Source organism: Emys orbicularis, chromosome 4 (assembly GCF_028017835.1).
Source record: "Emys orbicularis isolate rEmyOrb1 chromosome 4, rEmyOrb1.hap1, whole genome shotgun sequence".
Classification (NCBI taxonomy): domain Eukaryota; kingdom Metazoa; phylum Chordata; order Testudines; family Emydidae; genus Emys; species Emys orbicularis.
Window position 1 is genome coordinate 30,459,465 of NC_088686.1, and position 16,478 is coordinate 30,475,942.

General features: G+C 42.3%; 1 protein-coding gene across 3 annotated transcripts in view; it reads right to left on the reverse strand.

Annotated features, from left to right (window-relative positions):
- Positions 1-16,478, reverse strand: part of UNC79 (unc-79 homolog, NALCN channel complex subunit) — a 146,278-nt gene that overhangs the window by 46,081 nt on the left and 83,719 nt on the right. For all 3 annotated transcript variants that reach the window (XM_065403675.1, XM_065403674.1, XM_065403677.1), the window contains 5 exons: positions 15,566-15,673; positions 8,865-8,981; positions 6,900-6,983; positions 4,345-4,447; positions 1,914-2,054 (listed from right to left, as the gene is read on the reverse strand). In XM_065403675.1, coding sequence (XP_065259747.1) covers positions 1,914-2,054; positions 4,345-4,447; positions 6,900-6,983; positions 8,865-8,981; positions 15,566-15,673 — 553 coding nt within the window. The remainder of the gene's footprint in view (positions 1-1,913; positions 2,055-4,344; positions 4,448-6,899; positions 6,984-8,864; positions 8,982-15,565; positions 15,674-16,478) is intronic.

The window sequence follows — 16,478 nt, forward strand, 5'->3', positions numbered from 1 at the left end:
GGAAAAACTCTGGCAGCATAAGGATGCAGGGACTAGAACCCAGGTCCGAAGAGCCTGAGAGAGCTGACATTCCCACTGTGCCAGAGCCCCAGCCAGGGAACACTGCGGAGAGTTGGGCCCATAAGAAGTACTACCCAAGGGAGCCAGAGTGACAGTATCTTGTGGCCCTCTGATTGGCCAACCACCCTATTTAGCCCTGGAGGGTGCCCCAGAAAGCTATCTGAGCAACAGCACAGACTTTGGGCCTGCTGTGATTCCAGACCTCTCCTGATCTCCAGCCTCTGATGCCAGCCTGACCCCAATTCCTACTTCCCAATTCCAGCCAGGTACTAACTCTGATTTCCAGTCTCCGACCCTGGCCTGACTTTGACCCTGACTCTTGCTTATTGAACCCAGCTCTAATGATTCCTCTGACCCCTGCTCACTGACTGTGTGGACTCCAGCCCAGCTGTGACCACCTGCCCAGACCACCTATGCCCTGATCCCTGACATGCAATTCCCTGTGGCAGGGAAAGACCCCAGCAGCTTCCTGCTGCCAGAGCCTTTCACTACCATGTGTACTTACAAAACTCAGTATGGACCCAGCCTGCTTTGCACTCAGCAGTAGCTACATGTACCCTACATCCCACTGCCAGTGGCATGCAATGTAGACATGCCTTTAGACAACTCTCTATGTCCTGAATCACTTATACTTCTCAGTATAGCTCTGCAGGGCGTTGTTTAATTTTAACATTTTTAAAGCCTTTGGGTATAAACTTTCTTCCATCTGTTATCCCGGCAGAGTATATGCCATGGAGGTTCTCATCTCTGAATTACGTGTGATTGGAAATAGTGGAATTTATCATGCTCTACTTCACCTTCATTTCAGGCTGCCATTTTTCAGCGATAGAGCAATGACCAGAAAAAAAAAAAAAAAAGAGATACCACCTCAAATCCACCATACCACCACATAGGGCCTGATATACTAGATTGGTGCACAGAGCACTGTTCCCTTCCTCTAGAGCAGTGGTTCCCAAACTGGGGTTCATGAACCCCTGGGGGTTTGTGAAATGTTACAGGGGGTTCTTGGGGAAAAATTCCCCAATGGCAGACAGAGCTGTCCCTAGGGATCCCGGGCAGCACAGGGCCAGCAGCCCAGAGCCCCTGGACTTCCAAGAGCTAAGCAGATCAAAGCAAGCATATCTATCACACTGAGGAGATTTAAACTGCAAGAGTCCTTATAAGAAATGGAAAGGGAGGTGGATATTTTTTGCTGTTTTTAAAATTAAATAGGCAGCTAGTATTGTTTTTAAAATTATTATGAAGAACAAGTTTAAGCTTTGTTGTAACGTGCGTTGTTTGCCTGAACTGCTCAAGACCTGAATGCTTGTGTAGGAGGAACTCTGAGTTGGCTTCTTAAATACCTTCATGCTGTTTCACATCTGATACTCGATGAAACATAGGAGCCTTGTCTTATAACAGGCTTATTCAAAGTGATACAAGCTACAAAAGTGAGATCTTGGAAGAGTGTTGCCGTTTTCATAATGTAATAAAAATACTGTAATGATAAATAATAATTAATAATAAATAGTGTGTAATAAGCATGTTATAAAAACAAATTTTATATTTCCAAGATCACTGCTTTTATAATTTATACTCAGGTAAAGGAGAAAATCCCTGGAAACATTCATTTTTAGGAGGAGTTTTGCGAGACTTGACATTTTGGTGAAAGGGGTTCACCGGTTGTTAAAGTTTGGGAACCACTGCTCTAGAGCCAAGATCCATCTGCTTCAAACATGGTCTACCTTTTGAGCTATCTGATATGCCATCAGGACATCCCTTTCAGTTCTCCTAGGGAACTCATCACAATTCAAGGGCACAAAAATCTTCCTTCCCTCATAAAAGAGAGAGAAAGAGAGAGGTCCAAAGGTTACCTTCCTACAGACTGCATGATGTCCAACAACAAAGGAGCAGCCAAATCTGGGCTGAGGTGAATGAATGTGGAGAGAACAACTATGGCCAGACCTAGTGTTTCTTCATCATACTCTTCGAGGATAGCCCCACAATCATGGCATCTGCAAGGAAAGTTATTAAAAGCTAATATTATTTGTTCAATTAATTAGGAGAATCCATGTTACATTGAACATTTTATGGCTAAGAAAATAGATCACTGTGCTTTAAACCCTGTATACAAAACACTTTTCACTAGCTCCATCAACAGGCAATGTTGATCTGTGGCAGGTGGTCAGTTACTCCAATCTGTGCTTTGCGTTGATCAACAATAAAGCAATAATCTGATGAGATCAGATTACAGCTGTGGTTATAGACTTGCAAGAGGAAATGATAGGATTTTTATGTGAGGAGGAGGCCAAGGAAGATTCCCTTTGTTTTTAGAGATGTCTCTTTCTGTTCCAAACCAGTTTTGCTGTTGAATTGCGGCCTCCTCCTGCAATGCTGAGAGACAACTCTGAAAGCTCTGCAATAGCTTTGTAACAGCTAATCATAAGGGAGATGTCAGCTGCAGGAGAGATGAGGCAGGGTTTTAAAACCACATAAAAAGATAAACAAACCTGGGAAACTGGTACATCTCAGCCCAATAGGGAGGTTTGGTTAATTAGATCAACCAGTAGCTAATGACTCCAACAGATGGATATTTTAACTTAATGGGATTCTACAAGCAATTTCCCTCCCTTTGCATCTCAACAGGAGGAGAAGATGCTAGCAAGGTTATGAAAATCAATCTCGTCTGGTTTGGCATCTGATGCCAAAGCTTTTGGAAAAAGGCCAAAGAAGATGCATGAAATGAGCCCACTTCTTGGTATGTTTAGCATTTACACAACATAACTTCCAGTTCCACTGAAGACTCACACAACAGCCTTGCCCTTCTCTAGTAAGCATCTTGGCAGTTCATCTAGCGGCTAGAGCACAGGATTGAAAGCCACAACTCTGGGGTTCTACTCCCAGTTCTGCCTTTGAATCAATGGGTGGCTTTAAGCCAGCTACTTCACTGCTTCTCCGTAAAACGAGTACCATCATATTTAATTACAGTGCCTCAATGGGATTTTGATCAAAGAATTAACGTTGGTAAAAGGTGTTGGGGATCCTTGTAGAGGAAAAGCATATAAGTGCAAAATAGCAGCAGTGGAGGTAACAGTAGTATTCAAGGTGCTGATTTACAGTCATGGCTTTACATTGCAATGGAAAAACCATAGCAATTCAAAAACAAATGATAACTTTCATTTTAGGGAGAAAAACTAGCGTTTTCAGTGGATTACAATGAGCCCTTACAGTAAAAAAACAGAGAAAGCTCAATTGCAGAATTAAAGTCTTGTTAATTGTGGATACAGTATTATTTCATCCATTTACATGACCAAATGTAATAAAAGTCCCTTCCTAGATCAAATCCATAGAAACAAAATGAGTCACGCAGGCAATGTGTAGATTCACATCCATCTTAGGTTAAGGCAAGGGTTTTGAGTTTGATTAAGGCCAAACAAATAAAAACCACTCCCAGTTTCAAGGCAAAAAGCTTTTAGAACCAGCCAAGTCCCAAAACTTGCTTACAGAAAATTCTACCCAATCAAGAGATTAAGCGGAGGAAAAGAATTAGTGAATTCCCTGATCACTGCCATAGAAACTCTAATACTTGAGTACCTCCCTCCCATCCCACTATCCACACAGATGGCAATGGTTCTCAGAAACCTCATGACGTAAGCTTTTCTCACAAGATTTCTTTGTTTGGATCTTTTCCAAATCAGATCTCCTTCAGGCATTGGTTCTGACTCAGATCCAAAACCATTGCGGTGAATTCGTATCCAAGGGTTTGGAGTGCAGGTCCCAGTCCAGGCCTATCTCTATATCATTAAAAAAGCCCCTTTAAAGTAAGATCTCCTTTTCCCCAAGGATACAGTCTTTATCCTGTTTATGGTCCTTTAAAACTGGAGGAGTTCCGTGCAACAGGTACCATGGGTTTGATCTTACTTGTACCAGTTTTACACTGGTGTAACCACCTTGCCATTAATAGCGTTAATTCTGATTTTCACCAGGGGTAAGTGAGAAGAGAATCAGGCTACACACCTTTCTCTAAATACAGTACAATGCAAACTGTCAACACTCAAATAATAAAACAGTACTACTACTAATACTCCCAGCCACCACTTTGCACACACATACTCATGTCCCAGTATATTTACAGCACACCCGGTTTGCAACATTTTGAAAATTTTCCCTTGCTACAAAAAATTATGCTGCTTAGGAGAAAATTTGAGAATGTTCTTTCACTGAGTCAGGGCCCATCCAAATATGTTCTGAAGCTCAGTGGTTTTTAACTACCAAATTATTTGAAAGAAATAGAAACTGGCTTACTTGTCAGTCATCATAGTAGGTTGGTCATCGGTAAATTCTTCTGGGGCTGGTACAAACATACTGACTATACTGGGTGCTGACAGTAAGCTGGATTTGGTGGCACCTTGAAGCCATTAAAAGAAAAGAAGCATGGTAAATGGAAATCTGGAATGGACATAGGTGAACAAAAAAAGCTTTTGCAGTGTATGTAAATAAAAATTTCTCTCTGGAGAAAGATACAACACATTCTTTGCTTCTGTCAAATTACTCCAATTACTTGTGCTTATTTTATTTTTTAAAGGTCAGGAATTATTTTAAAAATTGAGATCCTAAGGAAGTAAATGAAACAAATTCAAGGTGGTATGACTGCTTCAGTGTTCAGTTGTCAAGTTTTTATCCCCTCATTCTTTAGGGAGAGTGGATGGTCCTGTAGTTAGTATGAGACTGGGTGTTAGGAACTTTGGATTCTTCCCCAGCTCTGCCCCAGAATTTCTGTGTGACCTTGGGGGAGGAAGTCACTTAACATCCTCTTTGCCTCAGTCACCCCATCTGTGAAATGGAGATGATAATGCCTCGCAATGATGTTGAGGCTTAATTCATCAAGATTTGAAAAGGCTTAGAGATCATTGGATGGAAGGTGATTTAGAAGTGCCAAGTATTATTAGTGTTATTTTCAGTTAGAAAACTTTTAAAGGCAAGCTATACCGATGAGGCGGAACTGATCACCTACAGACCTGGTCATAGAGGAATACAAATAGTGCAGTCACATGTGGCTCTCCCTTGCCCAGGGGGCACTTCTTCTGTGCCCAAATCATGGGAGATGGGACGGGGAGCGGATTCTTGGTTTAACAGGAAGGGTTGAAGGCAGTAGGCGCCTCATACGACAGGTATTGAATAGGTGGAATATCCTGGAAGACAGGACTCTTGGATTGATGTTATAGGACACCATGTCTCTGAAACAACTAACTTGTTCTCCAGAATCACAGCTTTCTTTCTTTCTTTCTTTTTATTTTTAAAGGTAATTCTTTTTTTATATTATAATTATTATTTTTTATTTTTTTTTAAAAGGTAATTCTCTAGATGTTATGGTTGTGAAAAAAACCTCTGGAACAATAGCACAGAGAGGTGTGAACTGCCCCATTCATCTCAATGAAGTGTTAATGCAAGTGCCCTTTGATGATATTTTAATGTCAACATTGATAATTATTTCTTTTCTCAGGTAAGAAAGAAGAGGAAAGGTCATAGATCTGCACAACCTACTATCAAGTAATGTCTCATTTTGATGCCACAAATGAGTGGCATTTGTGGGACAGCACTACTTTTTTCCCCCCCAAGTTAATTAAGACCCACTGAGAAGAGCTAAACTCAAGGAACCCAGTGGAACTCATATTATAGATGTGATCACACCTGCATGGTCCACGCTGAGTGGCATCTCATTTTGAAGTTACACTTGGGTGGAGCTCATTTTGTGGTTACAGCGTGGAAGAATACCAATGTCTTTTTCCCTCCAGTTTCACCCTTGCAGATATGGAAGGGCTGGAGGATGATTGAAGAAGCCAGCAAGAAAACAAACAGCAATCTGAAGACCTCACAGACAGAATTCACAGCTGGTGTTGAAACTAGCCTATTGTAATCCTCATCACGGGTTAAAGAAACAAGAGGTGGATTGTCTGACTAAGCCTGGTACAAATGGAGTTGCTTTTGATACAGTCCCGATAGCTGCTGTTGCAAAGGCAAACTCAGACCAAATGATCTATATGAGATTCCATTCTAGACTGATAGGGAGGGTGCTGAGTGCTGCTTTAATGAAAATAGAAGTGTCAAAAAATTGTTCTGCTGAGTTTGGAAGGAAATGTAATTCTTTTCTATACAAGCTAAGACCCTATCCTATATGTTGAGTAATGGTCCGTTTGAGATTGCACTGGATGCAGCAGACAGTTTAGAAAGTCTTGAGGACTCTTCAGTGATATAGGAAACCATCGAGAATGCAAGAAATAAGAGTTTGTTAGCTAGTCTTTGCTTCATAAACTGATTCACTTTACCGTCCCTTTTATCATCATGCTGGAAGCTTAACGGATGCCATCTCTAGCTACAGGTTACAGTATAGCATGCAAATGCTGGATGTTGACATAACCATGGCTACATAACTGGGAGTAAGGCTAAGCTGCTAATAATAAGAACACTTGTGCTGATCTTGTGGTGAAAAGTGAGAGAGAATGTGATTCAAGCTAGAAAAAGGCTAGTTTGTGGTGCCATTAAAAAGCTGTAAGGAAGGCTGAGCAGTTTGGATGTCAGGAATGAGTGTTTGAATAGCTAAGAAGTGGGGACTTGGTAACACAGGGAATGGGACATACAGTCTTTCACTTCCAAGTCATCAGTTAAGTCCAGACGAGCTAGATACTGACAGGAAGTCATTACCATCCATCAACTATCCATGTCCTGTGTGAAATGAATTGGTGGTGTCACTCTAGTTGAACAGAACACAAAGCCACCATCACAACAAGTACTAACTGGCAACCTTGTTAGTAGTCTCCGCAGAGAGACCAAGTTTGAATGGACGTGGACACTGAACTAACCTCTTATTCTTAGTGGTGGTCCCTCCAGGTCAGGGTTTAGGCAAACTGAGACATTGCACGGCCGCTTCCCATGCTGTATCTGTTCTGTGGATAAATAGAAGACTTCAGACTGTGGTACTGTTAATGCAGCGCCTCTCGCCAGCACCACAAATTCACTCCAACAATTAAAACACCACCATCACCACACACATACACAACAGCCGGAAAACAGAGGGTTAAATCTCTGAGCATGGAGAGAGAAAAGAAGAGAAGAAAAGAAGGTAAAAGATAGTTCCATAGAGGAAGCAAGAACCAGATTTAGCAATATTAAAGGAGGCCTTTTAGGAAAGCTCAAAGTCAAGGTCTTTTGATAAGAAATATAGGGCTAATTGCAAGGATTCAGCAAGAAATGGATATGTAAAGAGTCACAGAAAGAGTAAAAGGTAATGCTTAGGGACACTGAGGGATCAGTAGTTCATGGACATGCTTGTGCTGGCATAGGATAGACACACAATGAGTTTATTTTTCAGAGAAAGTTTGGGACAGAGCAGTTTGAAATGAGAGATGAAGAAAGAGAGGCATGGTACCCAGTTTAGCTGGACTGATGTAGAAAATATAAAGCAGCCACAAAATGATGTGAAGCTAGGGATTGTAAAAGTTCCCTTGAAAAATTCAGTTGGTGTCTCAAGCCACTGGAGGAAGTGACTAGAAGTGAGGTCTTTTGGAGAGAAAGGTGACAGATGTTGAAAAGAATGCTAGTGGATTCCCAACAAGAACATTAAGATGGAGCTCCTCAAAGATATAGTGATTAGAATATTGACTTGCCCACTTGGAAGACAGGTTCAATAGGTCACGTAAGAGGTAAATGATAAACTATATGGTTCTGAAATACTAAATGGGAAAAGCAGGTTATTGTATAAGTTATGCTAACTGAAGTTTCTGTCTGAGATAAACTTACTTGATATGTCAGAAGGCTACCATGGACCCGCTACCAATGATAAATTCTGTGCTTGATGATGTGGGGAAGGTTAGGAAGGGAAACTGACAATCCACTTCATTCTGAGGATGGATGTCACAAGAGAAGCCATGCCTCAGAGTCACAAATGTAATGGGACTGATGGGACTTAAAAGTGAAAACTGAATTAAGCACAATTTTTGAGACCAATCTCCCCACTAACTTGGCAGTGGGGACGTTCAAACAAGTGCTACGTTCCAGGTCAACGTTTTACAGTTCTTTCCCTCCCTCTTGTCACCTCCTGGTTTGCTAGTGAAATTCTAGGAAGCATCATTCTATTACGTCACAATGAAACATATGCCAGAATTCATCATTCTGTGACAAATTCAATGAACTATAGAAGATTTAACACAAGAGAAAAAGAATGAAAAGAAGAGGTTAAAACTTTTTTCAGGTGGTTAGTGGGGACATTCTGTACTTAATTCAGTTTTCATTGTCTGCTTCGCATTTCACTCTTAATGAGAAACATGGAAACCCAGTATGAATTACTGAGCGGAAACCCCATGAGTTCTGCATGAGCTGGCAAAAGACTCCCAAGCGTCTGCCGATGGGGAAGTGAGAGTCTCCTTGGCATAAGGTTTAAATGCCTGATGTCTCAATATGATTGCAAAAAAAAAAAAAAAAGGTTTGTCTTTATAAAAATGATTCACACACAGTGGGTGAAATCCTGGCCCTGCTGAAGTCAGTGGCAATACTCAATTTGATCTCAATAGGGCCAGAATCTCACCTAGCTGTATACAAAACGGTAATGGCCATTATTTCAAAAGAAAAATATCCCACTACAATGGAGCCATGCTGATTCACACCAGCAGAGAATCTGGTATAATTCCACTGTAGACCTGAGCTTGGTTACTTTTCTCCAATGGAAGAATGGTAATGGCTCACTTATATTCACAACAATTGATCACCACAGAAAGAGACACTAACTGGTTTAAGGGAATGGAAATAAAGAATAGAGAAGCATAACTTACCAGTGTCCCAAGTGCTGATATTATGGGGTGCACTAGATTGGTGTTCCAGCTGTCTCTTCATTAGCTGGTTCATTGTCAGAGCTCCCAGGGAGCCCCTTTTCATCTGTCTGAACTGAGCTGCAAATCAGAATTTGAAAAGAGTTCAGAGAATCACACAAGCTGCTCTTATTCCGATTTCGTCCATCAGCATGAAGGAGGTACTGATATCATCCACAAAGACCAGCTGCTTGGCTCTCAGAATTTTATTCAAAGTAATCTGCTCTATTCACATAGTCGTACATGGTGAAATTCTGGCCCCACTTCAGTCCATGGCAAAAATCCTGTGGATTTCAGTGAAACCAGGATTTCATGCATAGTGTCTATCAATTCCTTGGCCTGTAATCTTTATTCTAAAATACAGTGAAACGTGTTCAAGACACCACCTTTACTAGACATCCCTAAAGCTTAAGAAACCACCCTAAAGTATCGCCAGACATCAAGTTAGACTGTGACTAGTCCATGTGTGCACATGCTGGGGGAGGGGACATCAGGATTGATTCTGGGGAGGATGTCTTCCCCAACAATCCCCTTTCATTTGCACACGCCATTCTAGAGTTAGTAGAATGACACTCTCTGCACTTAGGAAAGCATGAGCACTGCTCCCTCTAGGCACCCCTTGGAAAAGAAAGTGGGTAAGGATCATGACCTTGTGCCCCACCCCCAGCACTGGCCTGCAGAGTGCAAGACACATTATGTGACTGGTGCATGCTGCAGTCTCACTGAACACCCTGCCACTCAGGGAGGGATTGCATCTCTCTCCGAAGCTCCCCAGGGGTGGGGTGACTCCATACCACCTTCTAGACAGGCCAGCATCTAAATAGCACAAAATGGCCCTTTTGTCCCCTCCACTATTATTAGAAGACCTCGTCCTTTAAGTAGCCAACTTCTGCTGGTCCATCAGGTTCCCAATTTCTATACTTTTTAACCTACATTGCTGTATATTTTATTGAAAATGACTAGCTGACAATACTCCCTGAATAAACCATAACATAACCAGAAATTAAGACCAGTATTGTAATATATTTCCCTAATACTCAAATGGACGGAGAACCAGTTGATGGGATGCTCCCAACCGATCTTCTTTTTCCATTCCTTCAACAGGAAGCATCAAGAAGGATGAGGATGGCTCCCCTACTTTATCAACCCAGTCTGAGCAATGTATTTCCCCCAATGAAACCAAGACCATTACTCACAGCCTGAAACTGATTCTTGGGCCCTGAATCTGAAAAGCACTCGAGCATGTGCTTAAATCCATACCTATTCTGGATGCTTTTAAGCATATAGATTTAAGCCTGAGTTTAAATATTTTCTTGAAGTCAGGCCTACATGATATCAATGTGTTCCCTCTTTGTCATGATCATTTTCATTTGCAACTAAAAGAAATCGAACATAGTTTAAAAATAGTATTAACATGATACCTGCCAGTAGAATAGTAACCAGCTAAGCTTTAAAAAAAGGTCAAACAGTCCTTGACATCATTAACTGAAAAGGCAAAACTGGAGATGAGCACAAGCCATAAGGTTCAGATCCAAACTTTGCCCAAACTTTACTCAGATCCCAGGTCTTGAGTTAGATCCATCTCAGTGTCTAACTACAAAGAAGATTCAAACCCACATTAAATAGAATAATGGAATCATAGATAATGTAGGACTGGAAGGGACCTCTTTAGGTCACTTAGTCCAGTTCTTTGTGCTGAGGCAGTCCTAAGTATTATCTAGATCATCCCTGACAGGTGTTTGTCAAAACTGTTCTTGAAAACATCCAGTGACGGAGAGTCCACAAACTTCCTAGGTAATTTGTTCCGGTGCCTAACTACCCTCACAGTTAGAAAGTATTTCCTAATATCTAAATCTCTAAATATCTAACTTTCCTTTGCTGCAATTTAAGCCCATTACTTCTTGCCCTGATCTCATCTCATAAGGAGAACCGTTTAAAGAACTTTCTAACAGAATAAGTACCAGTATCCAATTTATAATAAACAAAGCGATAACATCCACTGGGAATCTGCTCATCGAAACAATTTCATACACATCATAATGAGAAGTATTGTAGGTTCCCCCCATTTATGCAATACCCTTTCAATATATCAAAGCGCATTTAAACTCCATTCAGATTCAACAACAAAATTATCCAACTCTGCAGCAAACCAAACCTTGCATAAATGAGCTTCTGGAACTGAACCGAACTGTGATTCCATTCAATATTTAACTTTTTTGTTTTGTTTTGCAGCTGCCTTTCACAGCAAATTAGCAGAAAAATCTAATTTCCATCTCTTCCAGTGCAAGGGATTTTAAATAGATGCTTTATCAGTTTATCAAAGACCAAATTTCCAAATGAAAGAATGGCAATTAATTTCAGAACTGACAATGTTGCTTGGAGTGCAGAAGACTGTCAAAATCTAGGAAATTATCTCTTTGAACTTCCTTACCAGCTTTTATGATTGTAATTAAAGGTTTTTTTTAATGCACATTCAACAGTATCACAGTGGTGGTGAGCTGGTTCGTGTTTCCAGAGTTATTTACCTGGTTTCTGAAGGACAGCTGTGATTTCAAACGTTGAAAAAACAAAAAAGCTGCCTCCAGCCTTTGAATCATAGAATCATAGAATATCAGGGTTGGAAGGGAGAGGTCATCTAGTCCAACCCCCTGCTCAGAGCAGGACTAATTCCCAACTAAATCATCCCAGCCAGGGCTTTGTCAAGCCTGACCTTAAAAACCTCTAAGGAAGGAGATTCCACCACCTCCCTAGGTAACCCATTCCAGTGCTTCATCACCCTCCTAGTGAAAAAGTTTTTCCTAATATCCAACCTAAACCTCCCCCACTGCAATTTGAGACCATTACTCCTTGTTCGGTCATCTGGTACCACTGAGAACAGTCTAGATCCATCCTCTTTGGAACCCCCTTTCAGGTAGTTGAAAGCAGCTATCAAATCCCCCCTCATTCTTCTCTTCTGCAGACTAAACAATCCCAGTTCCCTCAGCCTCTCCTCGTAAGTCATGGGCTCCAGCCCCCTAATCATTTTTGTTGCCCTCCGCTGGACTCCCTCCAATTTGTTCACATCCCTTCTGTTGTGGGGAGACCAAAACTGGACACAGAACTCCAGATGAGGCCTCACCAATGTCGAATAGAGGGGAATGATCATGTCACTCGATCTGCTGGCAACTTATACAGCCCAAAATGCTGTTAGCCTTCTTGGCAACAAGGGCACACTGTTGACGCATATCCAGCTTCTCGTCCACTGTAACCCCTAGGTCCTTTTCTGCAGAACTGCTGCCTAGCCATTCAGTCCCTAGTCTGTAACAGTGAATGGGATTCTTCCGTCCCAAGTGCGGGACTCTGCACTTGTCCTTGTTGAACCTCATCAGGTTTCTTTTGGTCCAATCCTCTAATTTGTCTAGGTCCCTCTGTATCCTATCCAGGGCCGGCTCTAGGCACCAGCAAAACAAGCTGGTGCTTGGGGCGGCACATTTTTAGGGGCGGCATGGCCGGCGCCAGAATGCCGCCCCTAAAAATGTGCCCCGGCCGCCCTAGCTCACCTCCGCAGCTGCTGTCGCTCGCGCGCCGCTACTCGCCCTCCCTCCCAGGCTCTCAAGCCTGGGAGGGAGGGGGAGCAGCGGCACGCGAATCAGCTGTTTTGCGCGCTGCGGCCGCTCGGGATCTCCCTCTCCCTCCCAGGTTTGAGAGCCTGGGAGGGAGGGGGAGACTCCGAGTGGCCGCGGCGCAGGCGCCGCTTCTCCCCGTCCCTCCTTCCTAGGCTTGAGAGCCTGGGGGGGGAGGAGGCAGGGAAGGGGCGGAGTTGAGGCGGGGCCGGGGGTGGGGTAATTAAAAAACGGGGGGGGGGGGGCAAAATTGTTTTTGCTTTGGGCGGCAAAAATCCTAGAGCCGGCCCTGTTCCTATCCCTACCCTCCGGCGTATCTACCACTCCTCCCAGTTTAGTGTCATCTGCAAACTTGCTGAGAGTGCAGTCCACGCCATCCTCCAGATCATTAATGAAGATATTGAACAAAACCGGCCCCAGGCCCTTGGGCCACTCCACTTGAAACCGGCTGCCAACTAGACATGGAGCCATTGATCACTACCCGTTGAGCCCGACGATCTAGCCAGCTTTCTATCCACCTTATAGTCCATTCATCCAGCCCATACTTCTTTAACTTGCCGGCAAGAATACTGTGGAAGACCGTATCAAAAGCTTTGCTAAAGTCAAGGAATAACACATCCACTGCTTTCCCCTCATCCACAGACCCAGTTATCTCCCCATAGAAGGCAATTAGGTTAGTCAGGCATGACTTGCTCTTGGTGAATCCATGCTCACTGTTCCTGATCACTTTCCTCTCCTCTAAGTGCTTCAGAATTAATTCCTTGAGGACCTGCTCCATGATTTTTCCAGGGACTGAGGTGAGGCTGACTGGCCTGTAGTTCCCCGGATCCTCCTTCTTCCCTTTTTTAAAGATGGGCACTACATTAGCCTTTTTCCAGTCATCCGGGACCTCCCCTGATCGCCATGAGTTTTCAAAGATAACGGCCAATGGCTCTGCAATCACATCCGCCAACTCCTTTAGCACCCTCGGATGCAGTGCATCCGGCCCCATGAATTTGTGCTCATCCAGTTTTTCTAAATAGTCCCAAACCACTTCTTTCTCCACAGAGGGCTGGTCACCTCCTCCCCATACTGTGCTGCCCAGTGCAGCAGTCTGGGAGCTGACCTTGTTTGTGAAGACAGAGGGAAAAAAAGCATTTAGTACATTAGCTTTTTCCACATCCTCTGTCACTAGTTGCCTCCCTCATTCAGTAAGGGGCCCACACTTTCCTTGACTTTCTTCTTGTTGCTAACATACCTGAAGAAACCCTTCTTGTTACTCTTAACATCGCTTGCTAGCTGCAACTCCAAGTATGATTTGGCCTTCCTGATTTCACTCCTGCATGCCTGAGCAATATTTTTATGCTCCTCCCCGGTCATTTGTCCAATCTTCCACTTCTTGTAAGCTTCTTTTTTCCCGTTAAGATCAGCAAGGATTTCACTGTTAAGCCAAGCTGGTCGCCTGACATATTTACTATTCTTTCTACACATCGGGATGGTTTGTTCCTGCAACCTCAATAAGGATTCTTTAAAATACAGCCAGTTCTCCTGAACTCCTTTCCCCCTCATGTTATTCTCCCAGGGGATCCTGCCCATCAGTTCCCTGAGGGAGTCAAAGTCTGAACTGTATTGGAGCCAAGTCGGTCGCTATAGAAAAGCATGCGACATTTTATGTAGTATGATTGTACCAATAGAAACATTATTTCCATGATCTGTTTTCTACCAATAAGTTGAAAAAGTCTAGGGAGCAGATCCTCAGCTGCTGTAAATTGTCATAATAATTCAGTTGGAGTTAGGACAATGTGTATCAGCTGAGGATCTGCCCCTATGTTTCTTTCTGTCTGTGGAAATTCCTATGGGAGAAGACAGGCTCTATGGGAATTTTTCATGATCAGGATTGTTTGACAATGTATGTGTCTATAAACCAGCAGCCTAAGTATAATTATGTATTCGTATTACAGTAATGAGTAGTGCCCTCAACAGAGATCAAGGCCCCACTGTACTGAACACTGAACAAACCCATAGCAAGAGACAGCCCCTGCTCCAAAGAGCTCAAAAGCTAAATAGACAAGAAAGACAAAGAAAACATTTTTATCCCCATTTTACAGATGGAAACTGAGACACAGAGACAAAAAGGGACAGATTTACAGAGGTCTTTAGGTGCCTAATGATGCAGAAAGGTACCTAGTGGGGTTCACACAAGCATCTCAGCAGGGTAGGTGCCTCAAGTCTAATGACATCAGTGGGAATTCAGCGGCTAACCTGCCCCAATTTAGGTGCTTTTGGAAATCCCCCTAAGTGCCTAGCTGCATCTTTAGCTGCCTAAATACTTTGTAAATCTGGCCCTCTGGACTTGCCCAAGGTCACACTGGAAGTTGGTAGTGCAGCTGGAGAACTGATTCCAGCTCTGCCTGAGTCCTAGACTGGTGTCCTAACCTCAAGACCATCCTTCCTTTTATAGGCCTGATATTACTTCCACTTAAGTCAGTGGTTCTTGGATATCACTAAATAAATTAATACTCAGCATTTTTATAGCACCCTATGGGCCTGTTTCTCCTCTCACTTAAACCCCATTTGCATCAGTGTAACACCATTGGCTCCACCCAAAATCTTCAAAGAACTTCACTAATTTAAATGATTAACGCTCACAGCTCTCCTGCAGTGTAGTTATTATTATCTCTGTTTTACAATTGGTTAAGTAGCTTTTCTGAGATCACATAGCTAGTAATAGAATTCTGGGGAGTTTCTATCTCCTGTTCCTGTGCTTAGACAACTAGATAATGCTACATCTCATTCAAAGAGCACACACAACTTCAGCAAAAGGCTGAGTTCAGCTACCACCTCCTCAAAATTCCACTTATTGCTTAAGGTTGTACAATGCATATGCAGCAAATCAATGTTCATGAAGTTTGCTATGTCACAATAAACCTTGTAGTCCTTAATTGCAAATCTAACAATGCACCACACAAATATGCTTCCAGTCACGTAAAGTTTGGAGGAAGATAATGTTCCAGATGCTGATGCATATTAGATGTACAAATGCAGAAACTGAGTTTCAGTTCTTCAATCTAGGGGAAAACTTACTTGATATGGAAGAGTGACTACTTGTCTCTGGCACACCTGCTTCAAGTGTTGGAGCAGAAGATGATTCTCTTGGCATTTCGAGAGTTGAAAGTCCTTTAGCAGTGGGATCTGCAAATGGAAATGGTGCTTAAACTCTGAGTGCATTATTTAAAAATCAGAGAACATTTTTTCATCAGCTTCCTTCTCTGATTTGCCATTTTCACATCTTTTCAATGTTCCATTTGCCACCTGGCACCTCCAGTGGCTATACACATGTGGTGATGTTACAGGTGCACAGGGAATTGTTTCTAAATCACTTTTTAAAGGAGATTTGTGGATAAGCCTCTTGGAGACTATTCATATATAGTACATACTATAATGAATAAATGTACATAAAGCACCTGACTGATCTCAGTTACAAAGTGTACATCAGGGCTAACTTAATGGAAGTCAATGGAGTAACACTGGTGTAAATCCAGTGTAAATGACAGAATGCCACAACTCTTGCAATATTTGGTATTATTCTTGAAGCCTCAGTTCCTAAAGTTATTTGATTGTGTGAGAATCTCCACTTTCATTTAAAAAAAAAAATTTACTGCCGTCAGAGTTGCAGAGAAAAGCTTGAAAATATACATCCTAAAGGTTAAAAAACTGGAAAAGAATCCCAAATATATGATTTTTTAAAATCTCATGATTTTTAAGCTAATCTCATGATTTCTGACCAGCTGAAGTTATCAAAACTGGAAGAGACAAACCCAAAGTTCCTCCAGGCATTACTAGCTGTCTTGTGCAAGCACAAAATAACTAAGAAAATGTGAACTTATATATTATTATAAAAAAATCTCACGCAGGAACCCATGGATTGCTCATTTGAAGAAACAGATCATCTGGATGTTCCACTGGGAAACAAATTATGTCAGAATCCTTTCCAAAG